We start from the raw sequence: 14566 nt of genomic DNA on the forward strand, positions 1-14566 counted from the left end.
ATTTCATGTTAAATCTCTCCCTATCTTTATTATAATCAGAGCATAGCTTAGAAGCAGGCTCTACAAGCAGGAGGAGTTTATCATCCAGTTGATGACCTTCTAGGTTGGATATTTGTTACCCTCTGTGTATTTGTAGAAGAGAATTAAAGAAAGCAATGTATTGATCCTGACCTGACTGCTGTGAGAATTAGATAAACAATTATTCTGAGTAATTATAATATTTGTAAACCATATTAACCTTTATTTTAAGGTTGTGACCCTATCCTTTGATTAATGAGGTGATTAGCTGGTGGTCAGTGAGGAGTATATTGACTGATTGTACCAGACTTCATTAAAACCTGTTTATCTTTATAGAACTGATGTGCATCAAATGTGAACAGTGTCTGATGAGCCGAGATAGACACATGAGAAGTGAAAAGGATTGTTATGATTAAGATGTAAATACCACATTTGTGTTTTCGATCACTATAATCAATTTTCATATTTTCTCGACAGATGAAACAGAACAAAGTAAAATGGTGCATGCAGATGCAGATTGCAAAAGGTAGGTGCAGTATTTAGGAATTTATCAACTTAATAATTGTGTTACTTTGAAATATATATCTAGCTGTACCAATGGAACAAAATTAAACACTGAGGGTTTATACTTTTCTTTAATTCTCTTACTAAATTGCATTACATAGACATTGTGAAAGGTATACAAATGGCTTGTAAACAAATTGTGGATAATGAGATTACAAACAAAATATTTAAACTTTACCTTTTTCTTCATTATACTGATTTTTGTGATACATGTATATTTGGTAAAAAGTTTCCTATTTGTAATTCTTTAGATGCTTAAATTTGTCATTGTATGCAACCCCCATAATGGTTGTAGAAGCTGTTTCGGGTCTGCTTTCAGTAAGTTTTGTATGTAGTTGCCTTCTTAAGAAACTTGGTATTATATATGTCAATGATAGTTTATCAAATAATATTTCAACATACGATTATAATAAACTTAGAACTTTTATATGACTTGGACATAATTTTAATTTTTCTAACTTATATTGTTCAATTTGTATTTGCATGATGGCTAGTATTGTTGAAAACCATAGTTATTTATGATCATTCATGTTTGACAATTATATTTTAATCTTTATTATTCATTGGAATGTCATCTTTTGAGGAACATTTCAAATCCTTTTGAACTACATTATATGTTGATTTCAATTTAATCATAGTTTTAGAATCATCTGTCAGAAACTACTTTAGTATATCAATAATTCACTACTTTAACACTCTCATTTATACAAAAAAAAACAGATCCATAACATCAAGTTGTATTTCAGCAATTCTTGTCAATGTACTTTAAAGTCATGAATGTATTAGAAACCATACACATATTGCAATAGTATGCTGGCCACATCTCAGTCAAGTCTTTGTCAGTAGTCTGAAGTCTGAGGCATGCTAAGTACAGCTCAGTAATGTAAAACCATGGGACTGTCAAAAATAGTTTTTTTCTCAGTGTTAAAGTGTGTTTTGGGCAACAGGTGCAAACCTAATAAAGGGGAAAATTACACACACAAAAAGACAATATCAGGTAAGATAGCGCTAGCAATTAAAGACTATGAAGAAATATTTCCAAGATACATAATTTTACCAATCTATTAGAGGTAAAGGAACTGCTGACTTTTCAGCACTATGAACTATGGGTACTGTTATTTGTTTCACTTTGTGTATAGTGACTGTTGGGAGTGTACTTTATATTAAGGATGGTAATTTTTATGGCCTAATTTTCAAAACTTTTTTTGGACAAAAACCTCCACACTGAACAACATCAAATTGGAAAATATAATCTACAAAAAATGACCCAAATTTAGTCACTAATTTTATTTTTAGATGCTGAAATCTGTTATTGTCATTTTAATATATACTAGAAGGATTTCCAATCTACCACATAATTGTGTAATTAATGACTTTTTGTAAACTTTATGGTACTATGCAACACCAGGAATTCCCTTAGAATATTACGTAACACCCATTAATTGTTGGCACTTTTTGTAGTTTATTGATGATAGAGAGGAAGCTGTAATTCTGTTTAGGAATAGCAGGAATTATACATTGATTTTCATGATTCTCTCTAGTGGAAAGAAAATGATGAACAATATTATATGTATTATTGAACAAACTTGTCATATAGCATTAAATCATGTTATATATACACTCAAAAATTAGCTCTCTTGTATGTTGAACAGCACCCATCATCTATCTGCTTATCAAATTGTATATGATTAAGTTGGAAATATGGATTGTGTATCAAAAGACCACTTTCCTGTTCATTGTTGTACGGTACCCTCAAAAAGTTTGGTTTAATTGAGCATTTAGGGGCATTGTCACTTCTTTTCTATGGAGAGCAAAATGTTGAAAAATTATGATGCTATAAAAAAAAATGTAAATATCTGAGGCTGTTATAGAAATGACATCAACATTGACTTAATACTTAGAAAATTTTTTTTTAGATATAAACAACACTTTTGTAAATCTTCAAAAAGAATTGGCAGCTTAATAAAAAGGTCAACAATTATGTTTTGGAAAGTTTAGTATCAATTATATTGGCCTGTAGTAGAAATTCTTACAGGCTCAATATGAACTTTATAATTTGTGCAGCTGGGCCTGTTGTCAAGCCTGAAAACTAGGATATAAAGACCAATCTGTTGGTCAAGTTGTAGACAGTTACTGAATTATTGCTCTGATTTAATTGCAGAAATTCATTGATATCTGGTAAACCAAAGCCTCCATTACCAAAGAAACCACCAGTGGCAGTGAAACCTAAAGTACTGACAAAAGACAACAGTGAAGATAAAGGTATAGCATTGGTTGTCATTGTATCCTGTATTCATTATTTAAAGTACAAAATTGGATGAACTTACTCAAAAATATCAGCCTTTCTTGTATACTGTTGATTCATTTATTTTCGTGGGTAGAGTGGGGTGCACATATTTGCCTGGGACACAATTTCATCGTTTTTATGATTTTGAGGTGTAAAAACTTCAAAGTATGGCTCAAATATAATAAATATTCTAGTAAATTATATTTTAATAACAAATATGATTATTTTTTTAACTGAGACAAAATTTCGGAACTTACTGCAAAAATCGAAAAAACGGACAATAATTTTCGACCAAATTCCTGAATGAAAAACACGATTTCAAAGAAGTATTTCTTAGTAATTCTTTGACTGATTGCCCTAAATTTCAGTTCTTTACACCTTTGAAATGTCTGCTTTTCATCTATAATGAAATTAATTTGATAAACATTGTTAAAAGCTGCAGTTATTAGGTTTTAAATACGTGTGTAAAAACGGCGAATATGTGTCCCCCTTTGACAAAACATCAGGAAATTTCAAACACCCTTTATTCTAACTTTTCAGATGATTTTTTTCAAACAAACACTTTTTCAAGCTAAGAAATATTTGTATTTGAAGTTATCTTCATATAGAAATATCAGTATACTTCAAAAACATAATGACCTGAACATAAACTGCAGAAAACATGGAAAGATATCGTGAAAATGAGCACCATACTCTAACAATGTTCATGGAAACTTAATTTTGTGGTTTTGTGGAGGTCTGCATACAAGATTATAGAAAATTTGTCATTCGTTGAACATTCAATTTCATTGTTTACCTGAACTCATGTAATCCACGAAAAATTGGTATCCAAAGAATTATAATGAATCCACAGTAGCTGATATAAATCTGTTGTTCTCATAGAAAAAATACAGGTTAAGGGTTACAATATAGTTTTCTGTTTACTGTTCAAACAAAAAAAGGCTATGTCATTGCTTGCTGTTTAGAATTTAAGATGACCATAGAAAGGTTGGTTGATGATTGTTTAGAAACAAGCTACCAATATAGCTTACTTCATTGGTAAAGGCTATGTCATTGCTTGCTATTTAGATTTAAGAGAACCATTGAAAGGTTGGTTGATGGTTATTTATTTTAAACCAGCTACCAATATTACAAACATATTTGGAAGGAGGACAACTGTTACATTATAATTTTTACAAGTCAGTGGATAAGCTCTGAGAATTAAATGAAAAATGAATCTATGCAGGAATTCTTGCCATCCATTGAAAATTATATGTAGACTAAATAGGATCAGAAATACCTCTTAATTCATTTGCACTTACAAAGCTAGTTTTAAGGTGCAGTTCACCATGTTGTAGCAATTTATAAAAACTTATAAAGGGGTATTGCTTTTTCTTTAACCATATAAAGATCAAAGTTTCTAACAAATTATAAATACTTAATATTTTCTTTACAATGATGATAAAGATTACTGAGAAATTCTACTTGAAGAACACAAATAAATGTTATATATTTTTTTTAAATTTCAAATTTTGAAGAAATCATATGGTGAATGTTGAAAATATATTTTCCCCACAAAAACTGAAGCTGAAACCTGTACTATTGTAATTATGTAGTTTTAAATCTAATAATAGAACATTGTATCAGATATAAATTGAGAATTGCTTGAAAATTATGAAAGCATTGTTTTCATAAGGAAATTTACTTATGAATTTTTCCTCCCAAATGATTAATCGTCATAAGTAATTAGACAATTAAGATATAAATATAAGGATAAAATTGACTCAACTATGGGTCTGTGAACTACACACACACTTCAAATGTTAAGGTCTTGAAGTTCAAAATGGATTTTTTGTCCTGTAGAAATTAAGTGTGACAAATGTTTAAAAGTATGTTAAATTTATTATACTAGACTAGAGGCAATATTGACATGTGTCTGTTATTTGCTGATTTTTTTCTTTATTTCTGTTGTACGTTGTGTAGCCATTGTAACCGTTGTATATCCCACATCTCATTTTATTTATAAGACTGTTAAGCTGACCTCTAGCCATCATGTCATTCATCTTTTTTGTCATTAGGTAACTGTTTGTTTATCCTAATTGATGTGTACCTCAGATCTCCTTTTCTTCACATCAGTTTTTATCAAAGAGTATCTTTAAAAGTAATTTGGTCACTGGTTTACTTTATTGAAATATTCTGAACTATGCCTCAGAAAAAAACATTTGATACATGTGAAAAAGGCAGCAGGAACTTTGGTGAGAAAGTTTGAACTACTGTGGATTCATTAATATTCGTTGGATACCAATTTTCGTAGAAATACGTTGGAACTGGGGAATCACGAATTTAAATGTTCAACGAAATACAAAATTTCAATAGGAATTTATGCAAGCTTTTCTCAAACATCGAATTTAAATATCCACCAATATGCAAGTTTTCCGCAATCCACGAAAATTGGTACCCACGAAAATAAATGAATCCATATTAGCAATTTCTTAGTCCATTTGTAACAAGGTGATTGTATATGATCTATTTTCTCATATACCATTTAATAGATTGAACCCATTTTGATTCACTTGATTGGAGTTTTATACTCATAGAAAAAAATATTGATTGATTTGATTAATGGATACTTTATGTCCAGCAGCAAGTATTACATGTATATTCATGTGGCGTCTTAATATGAAGTGAATATAACACCAAGCACTGAGCTCAATTTTATTGTTCTAAATCACAAATTACAGTCCACCACGATGCATATCACCATACTAGGACAAATTAGTCTAATTCTTAGTTGATCTACTGTTGCTCTGATATCAAAATGGCACATGCTTTACAGAGAAGCAGGAAATACAAATAACATCCTCTGTAAGCTAATATATAAATATATATATCTATGTTTATTTCTGGTAGATGAAAGAAAGTATGCTTCTCAGATGCTTAAGGGAAGATGAAAAGTGATGTATGAATCATTAATCAGTCAAACATTTATCTATTAAGGGACAGAAGATATGCTAATTACTTATGTAATTATGTAAAAAATGAATGACTTGATGAAAAATTAGTTTCTTTCTCATCCTTTGAAGAATAACATCTGCTTTTTCATTAACCATTAAATCATCTGATGGTGTTACTAGAGAAGTGTTTCAAATCACAAATTTATGAACTGTTTTTGAGCAAAACTAGAAAGAGGTATCAAAGTTGAAGAAGGCCTAATTGAATTGAATTAGAGAAAAATGTGCTGGGCAAAACTAGTGCTTCAGATGCATAGTAGTTCATGCTTCAGATTAAAGATTTTGGTCAAGGTAGTTTTTGATGAAGTTGAAGTCCTTCCAACTTGAAACTTAGTGCACATGTTCCCTATGATATGATCTTTCTAATTTAAATGCCAAATTCAGAGTTTTTACCCCAATTTTACAGGAACATCAAAAATGATAGTGCAAGTTGGGCATCCATGTATTCAATGGTATTATGGAAACGTTCTTGTCAAGTAATTGCCATTTCAATGTTTCAGAGTTTTCTATTACTGTGGATTCATTTATTTTCGTGGGTATCAATTTTCGTGGATATTTGATTTCGTGGTTTTGCCAATCTCTGCATGCAAAATGTATAGAGAATTTATAATTCGTTGAACTTTTGAATTTGTGGTTCAACTTTTCCCATGAAACCCATAAAAATTGGTATCCAATGAATAATTAAGAGATAACTGTATTGTATTTGAAGCTTAAAGGACGTCCATCGGTAGTTTTACTGTCGCAAATTTAGTTTACCTGGCGACGCGGAGCGGAGACAGGTAAACGGGTATTTGCGACAGTAAAACTACCGATGGACGTCCTTGAATCTTCAAATACAATTCAGTTATCTCTATTCTAATGCAAAACAAGTTTATAATTAAATTTCAACCATTATTTCAGTGTAAAAACTTCATAAAAGAAAATTCCGCGAAAAGATGTTATCTTTTTTGGTCCCCACACTTGTGACGTCATAGGTATTCTTCCGGTGTCAAACATAAACACCGGGTGTTTTCTGGCTTCTGTGCCGCTTCAAAATGTAATAAAATTTGATAAAAAGAAGATTTTTAGGCACAACAAGTGAGTTTTTTGTTTATTATTGTAGAAATAACATGTCAATATATTCCGGAATTCAAAATGTCGGCTTCTTTAGTTACAGACAAGGAGATAGAGAATTTTACGCTTGCTGTCATCCAATCAGATTAAATGTTACAAAATAATTGCATTAGAATAATGAATCACAGTATAGCAAAAGTTATTAAACATTTTAGCTGCTTTGAAAAAAAAAACCATTATACAGTCTTATTTGTTTGTGTGTAAATTAACCTTGTAGTATGTGATAATTTTGTAACACAAATCTTTAACTTGATTTTAAGTATGGCAACATTTGTATTAAAAATAGATTGAAGTTGTTGTCTGGTATGCTGATACATGCTGATTAAATTTCAATTTAGTAACAGGTTTATCTAAAAGTCAGATATATCTTGAAAATGAGAATGAAAATGACACCTGATGGATCATTTTCAGCTGTAATTTAAATGTACAAAATGCACAATATTTTGGGAACTTAAATTATTTTTGGAATTTGTAATATTATCAATTATTTTTCATGGTTATTGAATATTAAAATGTGTATGAAGATGAGTGTTGGGCATCTTTTTTTTTCTTTTTTTTTTTTTTTATTAAGTCTAAATGCATTTCATTGGCATATCTGTGCATTTTAATCAAGATTTAATATTATACACTTGAATAAATGAAATTAATAGAAGTAGGTCATTAGATATAAAGAAAATTTGACAGGAAATAAATGAAACAAGGCACTATAGTTGTTGAACATTCTAAGTACATATTTAAGTACTATTTTTAAAAGTAGAGCAATTTATTATGACTTTTGAATGATTCATACTAAAAATGCACAATGCAATTGAAAGTGAGAGTTACTTATTATTCTCTCAGATTCACCTTTTTACCATTGGACCGTTGAGATTCAGACAAAATTTCAATAGTATATTTTTTATGCCCCATTTATGGGCATTATGTTTTCTAGTCTGTGCGTCTGTCCATCTGTTTGTCCGTCTGTCCCATTTCAGGTTAAAGTTTTGGTTAAAGTTTTTGGTCGAGGTAGTTTTTGATGAAGTTGAAATCCTGTCAACTTGAAACTTAGTAAACATGTTCCCTATGGTATAATCTTTCTAATTGCAATGCAAAGTTAGAGATTTTAGCCCATTTTCATGGTCCACTGAACATAGAAAATGATAGTGCGGATGGAGCATCCGTGTACTTGGGACACACTCTTGTTTTATACTATTTTCTGAACTAAAAAAAATTAAGATAAAGAAAACAGTAGCTATTTCACTTTTAGAAATAAGCTCTGCTGTGTGTATTTACTGTAAGTTCAAAAACTATTGCTTGCATTTATAATTGAAGAATGACAAATAGCAAGATTGTATTGCAATTTCAGGAAAAGCAGCATTATTTACATTAGTAAAAACCATAATGTCTGAATTTACTACTCACATGTTTATAATATATTTTATTTATAAATATTTCAATTGCACTATTTATCTTTATAGGCACATCAAAGGGCCCACCTCCTTTGCCTAAAACACCTCCAAGGGGATCAGGTAGCACTGCAGTCAAGAATGCACTTCGTGTCAAAACATCTCCATCACCTGACAGGTCATGTGACATAAAATTGTCCAATCATGTAACAGAATCACTATTATCATCCAATCTCACAACTGGAACATTAGAACAACCAGCATCATTATTAACCAATCATGTAACAGAGTCATATACAGCAGCACTTTCTAGTCAGGTGGAGGGCGATAAGTTGGAAAATATCCCTATTTCAAAAAATATTTCTGATCCATATCAACAAAGAAGTCATACTCTGGAAAGAACCACTTGCGAACACACAAAAAGTCAATCTTTTCTAGATGAATATTCAAATACACTCCCTAAAGGACCCCCTAGAGTTTCACCAAAGCCAAAAAAGAGACCACCTAGTGTATTACCAAAACCAAGACTTTCAAAAAATTTATCAGAATCGGACATAAGTATTAATACTAGTTTTGATGATGGTCACTTAAATAATAACAAATTGGATACTTCTCATTCAGAAACCAGTCAAAGAGATACTTGCACCTGTGGTCAAACGTCAGCTAATAATGACCTTAAAGTGAATGACAAATCAGGAGACATAACTCATGTTAAAGAAAATGACGAATGTAAAAACTGTCTGGACACAAAATTACAAAATGGTCATGCTAGACCTCCTCCTATTTCATTTGATATAAAACAAAATGATGCTAATGATAATGTGATTAGTTCAAAACTTGAAAATGAACGTGTATCTTACTGTGCTACTATGAATACAAGTATAGAAGTAAACAAAAGTGATGATCTAAAAACTATAGAAAACTTTAAAGTTAAACAAGATGATAAAAACCATAAAAAGGGATTAGATAATATATTAACAACTTCAAAGATGTGTTCATCTCTTGAAAAAGACTTATCAGAAAGTATAAATGGAAATACTGTTGCGACAAATTTATCAATGAAAGACAAAGATGAAGGAGTAGGCCAGAATCTTCCTAATATTTCAGAACAACATTCTCACAAGTTTTCTGAGAGCAAGGAAAATTCGCCTGTTAAAACTGAAGAAAAAAGCAGAGAAAATTCACCTTTGAGAACTATTGAAAACAGCAGAGAAAATTCACCCATTAAAACTAAAGTAAATAGCAGAGAAAACTCACCTTTTAGAATTAATAAAAACAGCAGAGAAAATTCACCTATTAAGAGTAAAGTTAGCAGCAGAGAAAACTCACCTTTTAGAAGTAAAGAAAACCATAGAGAAAATTCACCTTCTGAAAGTAAAGAAAACAGTCCTGTTGTATATAGGAGAATTCACAACAAGGAAAGACTTCCTATAGACACTGACCTACAAAGAACTCCAGCAAAAAGACTTTCTGTGCCCTCACCTGCTCCTAGAAAACCTTCGCCAAAGCCTCGCCCAACTCCTCGAAAAAGGTTGTCAATATCAAAGTGTTGTGATCAAACTGAAGCAGTGACTGAATACACTGACTGTATCAGTGCGACAACAAACACTCCAGTTAGTGAATTGACTAGTCATGTTTCAGGATACGATAGAAATACTGAAATGTTATCTGCATCTGTAACTAAAGATTTAATAAGTGAGCATTCAGAAATCTCGAAATTTGAAGAAAAAGAGAAATTTCCCAAGCTTTCACCTAGATCTATCAATACTGAACACCTGCTTGCGTTGAATAGTGTATCTCCTAGTGATGACAATTCTATGAGTAATATTTCTAGTATAGAAAATTATGATAAATCAGAAGGCAACAAGACAAATCAATTTTCAAATCAAAAATTTGCTGGTCATAATCGCATACAACCAGATGAATCACAACGAAAAATGGATTTTTCACCAATGACAGAAGAGGCTTTGGGAGAAACATCTTCATTACTGGATGAAATTGAACAGATTGTTTCTAGGAGGATAACTGCTTTAGGAGGACTTTCTACAGATTTTTCATTAAAAAAGGCTCATTCTATAGAAACATCCACTCCTGTGCGACCTCCAAGAAGGAAACAAAAAAATCGTAAAAAAGTTTTAGATCAGTTTAGTGAATCGTGTGCAAGTGACACAGACTCATTAATTGGTGATGCTTCCTTTAAAGGTTCATTTTCTTCGTTAAATTATTTAGATGATGATGATCAATCATTCAAAGGTTCCAATTCATCATTAGCATCAAATCAAAGTGAATCAGGATCTCGGAAACCTTGCCCGCCAAAACCACCTCGTAAAAAACTGCTGAAGTTAAATAGGAGTCAGTCAGATGTTAGTGCTTCTAAGTTTCTTGAAAGAAATAAGGAAAATGTTCATCAAAAGGAAACAAAGGAAGAAAAACAAAACAAAAATGATGGAAATTCACCAAACTTGCCCTCAAGAAAAGGCAGGAGTCTCACAGTTGACTTTCATGTTCCAGCCAATCAGGAAGCTCTGTTGAGAGAAATTGAATTAGCCAATCAGAGAAATGAGAAAATCAATTCATCAAATTCTGATGGACAAAAAACAAAACCAAGGAGAAAAGCTCCTCCTCCACCTCCTCCTTTAGCCAAGGTCACTGGACCTCATTCTGATGAACTGATACGGGAGGCTGTGTATGATGACATTGATGAAAATAAATCAAGAACATTGTCTGTTAGTGATAAGGATTATGTGGAAATACCAGAAGAATTTTTGGATCAATCTAATGAAAACAACATTTTTCAAAGGTCAAACAAATCTGCTTCACCTCCTGAGCTACCGCCAAGGAATTTAAATCAAGGAACACCTATCAACTCTCCACAACTTTCAACCAAATCATTTAATCCTATGCAGAGCTATGGGAGAGACAGACCAATGAGTGATATAAGTGTCAACAGTAGTTTGTCTAGTCAGGAGAGTCCCTTACAGGATGAACTGTCTAGTTCTGATTCAGAAGGGGAAGAAGGAGAAGACAGGGTCTGTATTTATTGATAATTTTGTTACCTAACAAACTTTGTCAAATCCAAATTGAAAACTTACTAACTGATTTTCAAAAATGTATGTAGTTGCAGGTTTTTTGTCTCCCCTAAGATGAAATCGAATAATGATCACAATCCAGCAACAGTGACTGTGGAAACTATTTGTATAAAGCTTTATATGTTAGAAAGATGTTACATATCTTGTATGCAGATACCTCATGCTTCAAAATTTCTGTCTGTCATATATCTGTTGTCCTTGACCTTATTTTCATGGTTCATGGACTGCTTGAAAAAATGAAGATTTTTTTGCCATGTGAAATACTCACTGATCATGAGTTATAGAATAACTATATTTGGTAAATGCTATGATAAAGATAAGATGTGGTGTGATTGCCAAGAGACCATGCAAATGACATAGAAACTAACTATAGGTCACAGTATGACCTTCAACAATGAGCAAAATCCACACCACATAGTCAGTTATAAAAGGCGGTTAAATGATATTGGAAGCATCATGTCAGCTATAGTGTATTAAATGATTGTAATGTTTACATGTCTGACTGGCAGGTTTCATATGACCTTGACCTAAGTTCCTTTAAAAAAATGAAAATTAATTATCATATAATTTTCATAAATTTACCCAAACCATAGTCTAATAAAAAGATTAGAAAATGTAATATGATAGCCAATGAGACAACTTTCCACAAGAGACTTAAATGAGATAGAAATTAACAGCTATAGATCACTGAATGGCCTTCAACAATGAGCAAAGTCCATATGGCATAGTCCGATTTATATACATATAAACGGCCAAAAAACAGCAAATGCAAACAAGATAACTAACAGCCCAATTTATATAAAAAATAATGTACAAAAAACAAAATTAATACAGCAACAAAGGACAACTGTAGATGTTCAGGCTACTGATTATCTGACAGGCACATTCAGAATGTGGCGATTTTAACTAGTTTATTGGTGCCAAACCCTACCTCTCACCTTGGACAGTGGAGCAAGGAACATGATAAGAACAAACTAAGCAAAATAATAAACGAAAAACAAATATATCTATGAGAAACTGCAAATAATTCAACCAATCAATTAAAGCCACCTGACATGGGACAGGCACATATGCTGAAGAATGTTTACTGTGGATTCATTTATTTTCGTGGGCATCAAATTTCATGGATTGAGGGAAAATTACATTTTCCTGGATATTAATGTTGTGGTTTTTGCAAATCTCTGCATGCAAAACCTATAGAAAATTTGTAATTGGATGAACATTTGAATGCATGGGTCAACTGTACCCACGAAACCTACAAAAATTAGTATCCAGTAAATAATAGTGAATCCACAGTATATAAGAAACATAATTTTTTTAAGACTACAACAAACATTTTACTTTCAAACCAATTAACACAGAAATGACTGGGTTAACTTATAATTAATTTCATGTATTTCAGGTTGCTAGAAAGAGGGCAAAGAAGATATTGTGTATTGCTAAGGAGATTGCATCATCAGAACATGTATTTGTTGAAGTTCTTAAACTGCTTAATGTGGTATGTTTATACATTGTTCTTACTGCAAAATAGATTTTACAAGACTATATGTTATCCTTTTGTATAAAAAATGCAATTCCTAATAGTCTTTCATGCAGATACTATAGAATAAAGACTTTGGTCTTAACTTCTTGATTTCAATTGCAAAAATTACATGGTACATTGATTAAATGTTAGGTCGCCCCAAAGGGTGGCTGAAGAAAAGAAATATGGTCACTCTGGACTTCTTCCAACTGACAGTAAAACTCATGCCAAAGTGAGGCATCTTCTTGCAATGCAGGATGTACAAGTATGCAGCCATGTGCTGTCAAAATGGGGATTTAAAATCTGATGTCTCTTGTAAAGAGAGTGCCATGCTATCTGCATATTATAAACCCTTGCAATAACTTTACAAGGAGCATTCATGTCTTCAGACACACTCTTTTTATACGACCGCAAAATTTGAAAAAAATTTCGTCGTATATTGCTATCACGTTGGCGTCGTCTGCGTCGTCGTCGTCGTCCGAATACTTTTAGTTTTCGCACTCTAACTTTAGTAAAAGTGAATAGAAATCTTTGAAATTTTAACACAAGGTTTATGACCACAAAATGAGGGTTGGTATTGATTTTGGGAGTTTTGGTCCCAACATTTTAGGAATTAGGGGCCAAAAAGGGCCCAAATAAGCATTTTCTTGGTTTTCGCACTATAACTTTAGTTTAAGTTAATAGAAATCTATGAAATTTTGACACAAGGTTTATGACCACAAAAGAAAGGTTGGGATTGATTTTGGGAGTTTTGGTTTCATCAGTTTAGGAATTAGGGGCCAAAAAAGGGCCCAAATAAGCATTATTCTTGGTTTTTGCACAATAACTTTAGTTTAAGTAAATAGAAATCAATGAAATTTAAACACAATGTTTATGACCACAAAAGGAAGGTTGGTATTGATTTTGGGAGTTTAGGTCCCAACAGTTTAGGAATTAGGGGCCAAAAAGGGACCCAAATAAGCATTTTTCTTGGTTTTCTTACCATAACGTTAGTATAAGTAAATAGAAATCTATGAAATTTAAACCCAAGTTTTATGACCATAAAAGGAAGGTTGGTATTGATTTTGGGAGTTTTGGTCCCAACAGAATAAGGGGCCCAAAGGATCCAAAATTAAACTTTGTTTGATTTCATCAAAATTGAATAATTGGGGTTCTTTGATATGCCGAATCTAACTGTGTATGTAGATTCTTAACTTTTGGTCCCGTTTTCAAATTGGTCTACATTAAGGTCCAAAGGGTCCAAAATTAAACTTAGTTTGATTTTGACTAAAAATGTATGGGTTGGGTTCTTTGATATGCTGAATCTAAAAATGTACTTAGATTCTTGATTATTGGCCCAGTTTTCAAGTTGGTCCAAATCGGGGTCAAAAATTTAACTTTGTTTGATTTCATCAAAAATTGAATAAATGGGGTTCTTTGATATGCCAAATCTAACTGTGTATGTAGATTCTTCATTTTTGGTCCTGTTTTCAAATTGGTCTACATTAAAGTCCAAAGGGTCCAAAATTAAACTTAGTTTGATTTTAATAAAAATTGAAATCTTGGGGTTCTTTGATATGCTGATTCCAAACATGTACTTAGATTTTTGAATATGGGCC

At 31.9% G+C, this 14566-nt stretch overlaps 1 protein-coding gene across 5 annotated transcripts in view; it reads left to right on the forward strand.

Annotated features, from left to right (window-relative positions):
- The window catches only part of LOC134691282 (FYVE, RhoGEF and PH domain-containing protein 6-like), a 42581-nt gene that overhangs the window by 9941 nt on the left and 18074 nt on the right, over nt 1-14566 (forward strand). For all 5 annotated transcript variants that reach the window (XM_063551750.1, XM_063551754.1, XM_063551732.1 and 2 more), the window contains exons 2-5: nt 496-544; nt 2744-2844; nt 8430-11386; nt 12849-12944. In XM_063551750.1, coding sequence (XP_063407820.1) covers nt 496-544; nt 2744-2844; nt 8430-11386; nt 12849-12944 — 3203 coding nt within the window. The remainder of the gene's footprint in view (nt 1-495; nt 545-2743; nt 2845-8429; nt 11387-12848; nt 12945-14566) is intronic.

This window comes from Mytilus trossulus, chromosome 1 (genome assembly GCF_036588685.1).
Source record: "Mytilus trossulus isolate FHL-02 chromosome 1, PNRI_Mtr1.1.1.hap1, whole genome shotgun sequence".
Taxonomy (NCBI): domain Eukaryota; kingdom Metazoa; phylum Mollusca; class Bivalvia; order Mytilida; family Mytilidae; genus Mytilus; species Mytilus trossulus.